This window comes from Indicator indicator, chromosome 35 (assembly GCF_027791375.1).
Source record: "Indicator indicator isolate 239-I01 chromosome 35, UM_Iind_1.1, whole genome shotgun sequence".
In the NCBI taxonomy this organism is placed as follows: domain Eukaryota; kingdom Metazoa; phylum Chordata; class Aves; order Piciformes; family Indicatoridae; genus Indicator; species Indicator indicator.
In genome coordinates, this window is record NC_072044.1 from 5,960,484 (window position 1) to 5,970,453 (window position 9,970).

Below are 9,970 nucleotides of genomic sequence, written 5' to 3' on the forward strand. Positions count from 1 at the left end.
CTGGGCAGCAGCCACCCTTTGGCCCTGGCATGAGGCCACCCCTGGCACCTACTCCAGCAGAGACATCACCAAGATCTTGGTGTTCTGAGGTTGTTCCTCTGTTAGTTAGTCTTTTTCTGGGTGGGGTCCAAGGCTGGGTCTCTCATTTGTTCCCAGTCATCTTCCCTTTGGACTTGCTTTTAATTTTTTTTCCTTTTATTTTATCTTTATTTATTTCATTTGATTTTTTTTCTAATTTTTGTCCTGCTTTTTCCCTTTTATTTTTGTTCCCCTTTCTTCTTTTTGTTATCCCTTTTTTAATTTTATCCCTTTTTTTCTTGTTAGTTTTTTTCTTTGTTTTTTTCTTTTGTTTTTCCCCTTTTTTTTTCTCTTTTTAAAAATATTTTTTCTTTCTTTTATTCTTTGTCACCCCTGATTTTTTTTCTGTCTCTTCCTGGGCTGCTCAGATCACAGTTGTCCTGTCCATCCAGCTGGCCCCAAAGAGCTTGGCTAGCAGGCTGAGCTGGCTGTGCCCATGGTGAGGACAGGAATGGGATGCAAAAGGTGCCCATGGGATGGGGCAGGTGTTGCTGTACTGCATCCCTGCTTAATCCTCTCCTCATCCCACCACCCTGCCCAGAAAAGGAGCAAGACCCACCACATCCCTGCTCTCCTGGGAGATGTCCCTCCCCCACCTCCTCTTCCTTTTTTGGGATTTATTTATTCAGCATTTGCCATCCTGCTGGGGTTGTGGTGGAAAAAGCACCTTGCTTGGGATGAAGTCCCAAGCCTGGGAGGGTTTCTCTGTTGTAAGGGGCTCCAGGTCTACACCCCTACATGTGCTCTGGGTGTCTCCTCATCTCCAGCCCCTGCAATTAAAAAAGATGCTGGATCCACTCTGTGTAATGCTGCCCTGATGAGCCCCTTTGTTAATGAGCAATCCAGGGAGGATGTGTGGTCCTGCTGCTGCGCTGGGCTGCCCTGCTCTTCCAGGATTGCTCCAAGCATTTCTTTGTAGGCCAAGGAGTCATGGGAGATGGACACCAAAGAGAAACTGGAGCAGGCTGCCATCGTCAAGGAGAAAGGCACGACCTACTTCAAGGTTTGTAAACTGGCAGGTGGTGGAGATGGAGCAAGGGAGCTGGGAAGAAATAGGGGGTGACCCTTGGATATGTGACCTGGCAGCTGCCAGGGTTGGAGAAACCATAGAACCAGAGACTGGTTTGGGTGGGAAGGGACCACCTGTAAAGCCCATCCAGTCCAATGCCCCTGCAGTCAGCAGGGACATCTGCAACTAGAGCAGGTTGCTTAGAGCCCCAAACAACCTGACCTGCAATGGTGCCAGGGGTGGGGCATCACCCATCTCTCTGGGCAACCAGAACCAGGGTCTCACCACCCTCAGCACAAAAATTTTGTAACTTTACCTAGTCTGAATCTCCCTCGCTTAGTTAAACCATCACCCCTTGTCCTGTCACGACAGGTCTTGCTCAGAAGTCCCCCGTTTTCTAATTGGGCCCTTTAAGCACTGGAGGGCCACTAGAAGGTGTCCTTTGAGCCTTCTTTTCTCCAGGCTGAACAACCCCAACTGTCTCAGCCTGGCCTCACAGCAGAGCCCTTCCATTACTGCTGTGGCCTCCTCTGGACCCACTCCAACAGGTCCATGTCTGTCCTGTGCTGAGGATTCCAGAGCTGGACACATTATTCCCCAGACAGTACTGGGGAAGACGGGTCCTGCCCTTCCTCTGCCTTTTCCTCACTTCCTGAAATACCTCCTCCTCTCCAGGCACTGCCTTACCCATGTGTGCTCCCTGTGGAGGAGGGTGTTGGATCAGACTCTTCCCACAGATGAATGTGGCCAGGACTAATGCTGAGGGGCTTTGCCATTCCGCTTCCCAGGCTGAAACATCCCAAACGAGTTGATTCTGTATGGAGGTGGAACACAAGCTAGAATCTGTCTTTTCCCAGGGGCTCCACACCAGCAGCTCCAGCCAAGCTGTGGAGCATCTTTCTTGCTTTTGTGTCTTTACCATGCTGCATTCAACTCATGACCTGCTGGCAGGCTGTTTCAGGAGCAGACTGAGCATTGTCAGCATGGGTTCCTCTACCCTCTTCTTCTTTGCTCCAACCTAGGAAGGCAAGTACCTGCAGGCAGTGATTCAGTATGGGAAGATTGTGTCCTGGCTGGAACTGGAGTATGGCTTGTCAGAGAAAGAGTCCAAAGCCTCTGACTCCTTCCTGCTGGCTGCCTTCCTCAATCTGGCCATGTGCTACCTGAAGCTGCGGGAGTACACCAAAGCTGTCGAGTGCTGCGACAAGGTAGAGGTGCACTAGCGTGAGGGTGGGAGCATCTTCTTCTCTTGCAGGTTCTCACTGGCAGTTTTGGTGTTGTTTTGGTTTTTGGGTTGTTTTCCAATTTCTTTTTGTATAAGAAGCAATTTCCAAGTGGCACCAGAATGGTGCCATCTCATCTGCACCTCCAAAGGTGGTGTGAGCACAGAAACTGACTGCAGGAGCAAAAGTGCTTTTTGGAGTTGAAATCCACCTGCTAACAACAGCTTTTCTTCCAAAGCCACATCTATCTGGATGGATGGATGGATGCTGCCTGGGCCAGCAGCCTGAGGCTACTGTTTAGAATGTGTTGGATTGGAAGGGACCCTCAAAGTAATCTTGTCCCTGCAGTGAGCAGGAACATCCCCAACTAAGAGCAGGTTGCTCAGGGTGCCATCAAGTTTGACCTTTAAATTCTACAGGGATGGGGCCTCAGTCACCATTCTAGGCAACCTTTTCCAATGTTTCAGCACCCTCATTGTGCAACTTCCCTTGTTCCAGTTTCAAATCATTGTCCCTTGTCCTATCACCACAGGGCTTTCTAAACAGTCCCTCCCTAACCTTCCTGTAGCTACCCTTCAGGTCTGCCTGGAGCCTTCTCTTTTCCAGGCTGAACAAACCCAACTCTCCCAGCCTGTCTGGAGAGGAGAGGTTTGGGTCTGGCCCTGGTTCAGGGTCAAACTTGATGGGGCCCTGAACAACCTGCTGTGGTTGGGGCTGCCCCTGCTGGCTGTAGGGGGTTGGACAAGATGGCCTTTAAGGATCCCTTCTAACCAAATGCATTCTGTGACTCTCTAAATCACCTCTGAGGTACATGTGTGACTTTTATGAAAGGAAAATAACTTTGTTGTTAGAGCAGAGGGAAAAAAAGACCTTTAACCCATCAGCTCCCTTGTCTCCAAGCTCCCCATTCTCCTCTGGGCTGGGGTTTGGTGTTTTCACCTTCTTTGTGGGTTTGTCTCCCATTGACTCTCCTGCTTTTGGAGGGATATTGAGGAAGGAGAAATAAGTGAACTGTGTTAACGACTGCTGATGGAGATGAGTTGATCTTTTGGGTTTTTTTGGTTGAGCAAGGTGCAAGTGCTTTGAGCACTTGAAGCCACCTTGTCCTGGTTTCAGCAGATTTAAGGAGGCTTTGACCTCAGAGGGATCTTTTCAGGGATCCCAAAGTTGCTAACAGGGACCTGTGTGTTTGCAGGCACTAGGACTGGACCAGGACAATGAGAAAGGCTTGTACCGGAGGGGCGAAGCCAGGTTATTAATGAACGAGTTCGAGCTGGCAAAATGTGACTTTCAAAAAGTGCTGGAGGTGAATCCACAGAATAAAGCAGCGAAATCCCAGATCTGCATCTGCCAGAAGAAAACAAAGGAGCACAATGAGCGGGACCGGAGGATCTATGCCAACATGTTCACGAAGTTTGCAGAGAGGGATGCAAAGGTGCTTGCTGCCTGCTTTAGGCCACCTGAGCCCAGGATGAAGGATGCTGGGTGGCTTGTGATGAGATGGGTTAAAGCCAATGAAATTATAGATCAGATCAAGGATGGAGGGCTTGAGCCTGCTGCAGTGGGAAGATGGGTTTATTTCTTGATTTCTCTTGTGCAGAAGCCTGCCACCAGATGCTCAGTCAGTCAGGATGTTAAGGGGCTGGAGCAGGTCCAGAAAAGGGCAACAAAGCAGGTGAAGGGTCTGCAGAACAGGGCTGGTTAGGAGCACCGGAGGGACTTGGGGTTGTTTAGTCTGGAGAAAGGAGGCTGACCTTAGCAGCTGTCTACAGCTCCCTGAAAGGAGTTGTAGTGAGGTGGGGATTGGTCTCTTCTTTCCAGTATAAGGTGACAAAATGTGTCAGTGTGAGCTGAAATTCCCCCCCCTCCCTCCCTGACAATAACCAGGCTAGCCCAGTCTGGAAGCGAATGAAAGCTGTATTTACAAGCAGAGTCTACAATCTACGATGAAATGCAATGAATATGTACAAATATACAAAATTCACAACATTTACAAATATATACAATCAACAGAAAAGCACAACCAATCTCCCTTTGCTTCCCCCCAAAGGGGCCTCTCTCCCAGGAGCTTCCCCCCCAGACCCCCTGGACAGAAAAGCAGAGAGTTAGTTAAAGCAGAGAGTTGTTAACTTAGCTGCCAAGGTCAGTGTGTTATCTTTTGCCAGAAGAGAAGAAGAAAACAGCAGCCAGACAGCCCAGCAACTGTCCCAACTGCAGAATGCAGAGAGTGCAGAGTGCCCCACTTTGTTTTGGGTAATAGTTCTTAAACATTTCTATCTATCCAATGGAAGTGTTTAGAACAATCAGTATTTTGATTTCTTACACCCAATAGTGACTTATTTACACTCTTTCACTTTCTCTGTTTTGAACCTTGCAAGGAAAAATTAAAGAGACAGTTTCAAACCATCATACAGAATGAGAGGAAATGGCCTGAAATTGTGCCAGGGGAGGTTCATGTTGGACATTAGGAACAATTTCTGTTCTGCAAGAGTGGTCAGCCTGCCCAGGGAGGTGGTAGAGTCACCATCCCTGGAGGTGTTCAAGAAATATGTGGACATGGCACTCAGAGACATGGTATAGTGGCTGTGGTGCTGGTGGGTTGATGGTTGGTCTGGATGATCTTGAAGGGCTTTTCCAACCGAAATGATTCTGTCATTCTGTGAGACAAAAATGCTGGTGATGTGAGGGCTGATGACAGGGCTGGCACTTGTACTGAATTTTTCTGTTCCCACCTAGTGACTGTTGGTGACCTCCTGGACACTGTTAAAATGAAATGTCATCCCATCTCTGGCAATGGATTTTGAGACATGACAGTGCTGTTTTCCTGAAGCTGGAAAGGCAATGGCTGCTTCTCTGCTGGCAGAGAGCGATCGCTGTCTCTAATGAATCTCAGCCAAAATTTGTCCCAACAAAACCTGGTGTTCAAGTAACGGGAGAGGACATGGTGCTGCCAGCCCCACCACCTGGCTCAGTTTTAGTGTAATCTCTTCTGAACCAGTGCCTGGAGGTTGAGGAGGTGCAATAAGAGGTCAGGGCAGCCCCTGAGGTTATCCAGCTTGGGACAGGAGGCAGAGGTGCCCCAGCCAGCTGCTGGCACTGAGATATGTTGGCTGGTGCAGCTGGTTGTGATGGGGACAGTCACTGCTGGAGCAGGTGTGAGGCTTCACTATGCCTTAGTGTTTCTCTCCTGCACCTATGGCCAAGTGTAGGGGCTACACCTACGATGGGCTTGTTGTTAGGTGTTAGTGTGGGTCAGATGTGAGGACACTGAGGTGGACTGAGTACTGGCTGAAGGACAGAGCTCAGAGGGTTGTGATCGGTGGTGCAGAGTCTAGTTGAAGGCCTGTAGCTCATAGTGGTCAAGACTGGCTCAGGTCTTGTTCAACATCATCAGAGACCTGGATTAAGGGGCAGTGTCCCCTCAGCCAGTTTGCTTTGAAGGTCCCTCCCATTCCAGTTTGTGATGATTCTATGATTTGCTGTTTTGCAGGAAGCAGCCAGCAAAACTGGGGTTGAAAAAGCAGCAGAGAAAGCAGCTTGTGAAAAGGGACTGAAAACTGCCAGTGCTGAAGGTAAAGAGGCTGAAGGCCATGTATGATGGAGGAAGGTAAAGAGGCTGAAGGCCATGTATGATGGAGGAAGAGGAGGGGGAAGGGAGAGCCTCCTGCCCTTGGCCTATGCAGATGAAGGTTGCTGCCAGAGCTTGGGACTTGCCAGTGTCTTCTTGTAAAGCTTGTTACAGTTTGTGTGATCGTAGAAGCAAAAACCACCTCACAAAGGAGAAGCAGTCCCCATCCCACTGCCCTGGGCATGCTGCATGGCAGCGGCAGGATGCTGTGGGATCACCCACTGCCTGTGGAACAAACAGCTTTGAAAAGGAGAGAAAGAGAAAAATACAAACAAAAATAAACAAAAAATGAAGCTCTTGGCAGGTTTCCATAGACAGCTCCTTGTGGCTCCTTTGGCTTTGTGTCAGCTATCAGCACAACATCCTGGCTCCTTCCAGATGAGCTGGGATGTGGGACATGCTCCATGCTGGTGCCACAGTCACAGTGGGCAAACTGGAACCCAGGACTGGCTCCTGGGAGCCCAGCACCCCCACAGCACCTGGCAGCTCACTCTCCAATAGGTGCTCACTGGATTGGGGAGAAATTGATTTTCTCTCCTGACAGCTTCTTGCCTGTGGCCAAAGGGGCTGTGATGTCGGGCCGGGTCTGAGGACATGATCACTTCTGCTGCAGCCCCTCAGTACAGGGGCATAATTCCCCTTAAAAGCACCCTTTTGTGGGGTAGGTTTTATCCTTTGGAGATGCTGGTTTCTGTTTCCTCACAGAGCAAAAGCCTCCTGTCCAGCTCTGCAGCTCACAGATACTTCACCTCACCTCCCAGCCCTCAGCTCCCATCTTGAAATAGATTTATTGCTATGTGAGGTCCATACAAGGCCAGGAGAACCCTGGCAGCAGCAGCTTGACACATGGTAGTTCAGAAAGCTGGCACCATGGGATTTCACCTCATTGGTGAGCAGCTTTGCCTGGTGTGTGCAGGGCATATTATGTCCCTCCATTGGTGCTGTTGCCACCTGGGCTGTTGTCCCACTCTATTCTAAAGGGGGACACTGCTAGGTGAGATCAGCTTTCTGATGGTTATTTTTCCTGTCTGGTCTTTGTAATATCCCTTTTGGAGCTTGAAAATAAACAGCTGAAAGAAAACAAAATCACTTTTTCTCTGGTTCCTGCTCAGCAAAGCGGGGTGGCTCTTGGGGGACACAAGCATGCTGTTCTGAGTGTTGGATTTATGGTTGGGCTTGATGATTTTAAAGGGTCCATTCTATGATTCTGTGAGCTGCCCCATTCCAGCCAAGGGGTTGTTAAGGAATTACTCGTGTCCCCAGCTGATGCTGCACCTTTTTATCATCTATCATTTCCTGGGTTGCTGGGGAAGGCTCACAGGGGATGCCTGGCTGGGGGGGATGCTGCCTGGGGGTAGGTGGGTTCTTGGTGTTTTTTTCCCAGCCTGGAGGGGTTTCTTCTGATACCTTGTGTGTGTGTGTTTGTTTTTTACCAGTGTGTTTTTGGGATGGGGGCTCCTCACCTGGGGTGCTGTATTACAGGTCTGGAGCCCTCAAGATAGGAAGGACATGGACCTGATGGAGAGGGTCCAGAGGAGAGCCATGAGAATGATCAGGAGGTTGGAGCAACTCTGCTATGGGGACAAGCTGAGGGAGCTGGGGGTGTTCAGCCTGGAGAAGAGGAGGCTCTGGGGAGACCTATTAGCAACCTTCCAGTACCTGAAGGGAGCTACAGGAAGAATGGAGAGAGACTGTTTGCAAAGGCCTGCAGGGACAATGGCTTCAGACTAGAGAAGAGCAAATTTAGAGTGGGTATCAGGAAGCAGCTCTTTGCTATGAGGATGGTGAGACACTGGAACAGGTTGCCCAGGGAGGTGTTTGAGGCCCCATCCCTGGAGAAATTCAAAGTAAGACTTGACAAGGCCCTGGGCAACCTGATCTAGTTGGGGGTGTCCCTGCTGAGTGTGGGGAGGTTGGACTGGATGACCTTTGGAGGTTCCTTCCAGCCTGGACCATTCTATGATTGACTGAGGGAGCAGAGAGCTGTGCCCATGGGGATTGCTGGTCCCTCTCTTAACACCCCCACACACAATCTGGGGAGGATAAACCAGATTTGGTTAAAATTCCTCCCGTCTGACTTACCAGCTGGTACCTGAAGCAGCATTTCTCAAGCCTGGCTGAGATATTCCCAGTCTGCAATTTCACACCATCCTGGGTGGGTCTGATAGCCAGCACCTCTGCGTGCTGCCTGGGGAAGGTGCTGCAAGACCCAAGGGGGTCTGCAAATAATTGGCTTTTTTTTTTTTCCCCCTGCAGACAGGACCAAAAAAAATTATTCCAAAGAAGCCTGAGCCATATTTCCCATAGGAAGCAATGCAAAAAAAAAAAAAAACCAAACCAACCAACCAATACCTTCTTTTGCAGTTTTGGGGTTTTTCCCTATTTTTAAGCAGATTTGGGGCTTATTTTGGTTTGGTGCTTTTCTACCCCTCGGAAGAGAAATTAAGCTCTGGCAGGCAATGAGATGTGGTTTAGAGGCTGAAAGGAAACCAAGGTGATCTTCGACTGAAGGTGTCAAAGCTTTGCAGTGCCCCTGAGGCCCAGGCATGTGGTGTTCAAATACCATCTAGTGGCACTGGGCATGGTGTGGGAAATGGGGCACGGGTTGGGGGGGCAAGAGGGATAGCTATGGTGGACTGGGCAAAGCTGGGGTCATGGGGGGCACTTGGCTTATCTGGCTTTGCAACTAGACTGCAATCTTTGGAGGGAAATACCAACAAAGGAATGTTAAATGCTCTTAATACGGAGGTGAGGTGGGAGCAGTGACATGCAGGGCGTGAAACTGCTCACCTGAAGAGACCTGGGGGGCAGGGCTTGGAGCAGAGTAGTGGTCTGTAGGGAAGCCCTTAGCATCACCTGGAACTGGGGATGTTGCCATTCCCTGCATGGGCTCTCCATGCACAGAGCAAGGCATCCCTGATCCTGCTTTTCTATCACCAAAAGACTTTTTTGGGTGGAAAAAGGCTCATCCAGGGAGGACAACCCTGAACAGGGTCAGCCAGCATCCCCTTCCTTCATGCTAGTAAGGTCCTTGGCATAGTGGGGCCACTCGTGCCAGCTGGGGGCAGGATGTGCACTGCAAAAAGGTGCCTGCAGTCCAAGTGGCTCCCCCCTTGCCACTCCCATGGGGCCCCTTTTTCCTGGGATTTCCCTTTCCTGGGATTACCACCCTGCCAGCTGCTCTCCCCACAGCCAGGCTGGCCGGCAGCCCTAGAAATCCTATTACCGAGTTTCAGGAGAAATAAAAAGTTAATCGTCTCCTTCGCCTGCCCGTCCTCTTCCTCACGGAGGTGCTGCACTCGGACCCTTGCAGCTAAGCCTGTGGACCCAACCCTGGGCTGGCAGGAGCTGTGGTGCCAGGGGAGGTCAGCAGCTGCTGCTCAGCAGGGTCAGAAGCGGAGAGGAGGCCAGGACAGGCTGGAGGGAGCTATCCTGCTGGACACGGGCCCTGGAACCATGCCACTGCAGACCGAGATCCTGCGTGAGGTCTGGGCTACTGACAGGTTGGTGCTGGTGGGCAGGATGTGACCCGATGTGGGTAATAGGCTGGGCACCCCCATTAGGCTCCCATCTCCTCCAGTGCCTTTTTCTCCCATTGCCAGTTGAATTGTAGTTTAATGAGATGGTCTATCAGACTTCTTTTGCTGCAAGGGGGTGGCTGTGATGATGCTTACTGATTCAGAGAGAGGAAAAATGTGCTTGTTAGAGAAGGGGGTCCCCAGATGAGTCTTATTGCTGTCGCTCTTGGTCAAGGTAAAGCCCTCCCTGGGTTTCCTGCTAGGAGAGAGGCTGTCAGTTGAGCTTAACCCTGTTGAAACAGGCCAAGCAGCTTCTGGAGCCAAATAAAAGGCTGACCTGTCCCACATCATCCCCAAAATTGGGGTGATGCTCAGCTAGAGGAGAGGGTCTTGCCCCCCTTCCAGGAGCTGCAGAGGGCTGAAAGCCCTCACCCCCTTTGCTTTCTGTACTCCACAGCCCCAGTGAGGAGCCAGGCAGCTCCCAGCAGCCAAAGCCCAAGCAGGTGAGAAAAAA

At 50.5% G+C, this 9,970-nt stretch overlaps 1 protein-coding gene across 5 annotated transcripts in view; it reads left to right on the plus strand.

The window, feature by feature from the left end:
* FKBP5 (FKBP prolyl isomerase 5) overlaps positions 1 to 7,009 on the plus strand; it is a 28,657-nt gene extending 21,648 nt beyond the window's left edge. For 4 of the 5 annotated variants that reach the window (XM_054395973.1, XM_054395975.1, XM_054395970.1 and 1 more), the window contains 4 exons: positions 998 to 1,081; positions 2,110 to 2,295; positions 3,506 to 3,745; positions 5,801 to 7,009. In XM_054395973.1, coding sequence (XP_054251948.1) covers positions 998 to 1,081; positions 2,110 to 2,295; positions 3,506 to 3,745; positions 5,801 to 5,908 — 618 coding nt within the window. In that variant the 3' untranslated portion in view covers positions 5,909 to 7,009. The remainder of the gene's footprint in view (positions 1 to 997; positions 1,082 to 2,109; positions 2,296 to 3,505; positions 3,746 to 5,800) is intronic. The other variant, XM_054395972.1, reaches the window with a different exon arrangement.
* Positions 7,010 to 9,970: the final 2,961 nt, after the last annotated feature.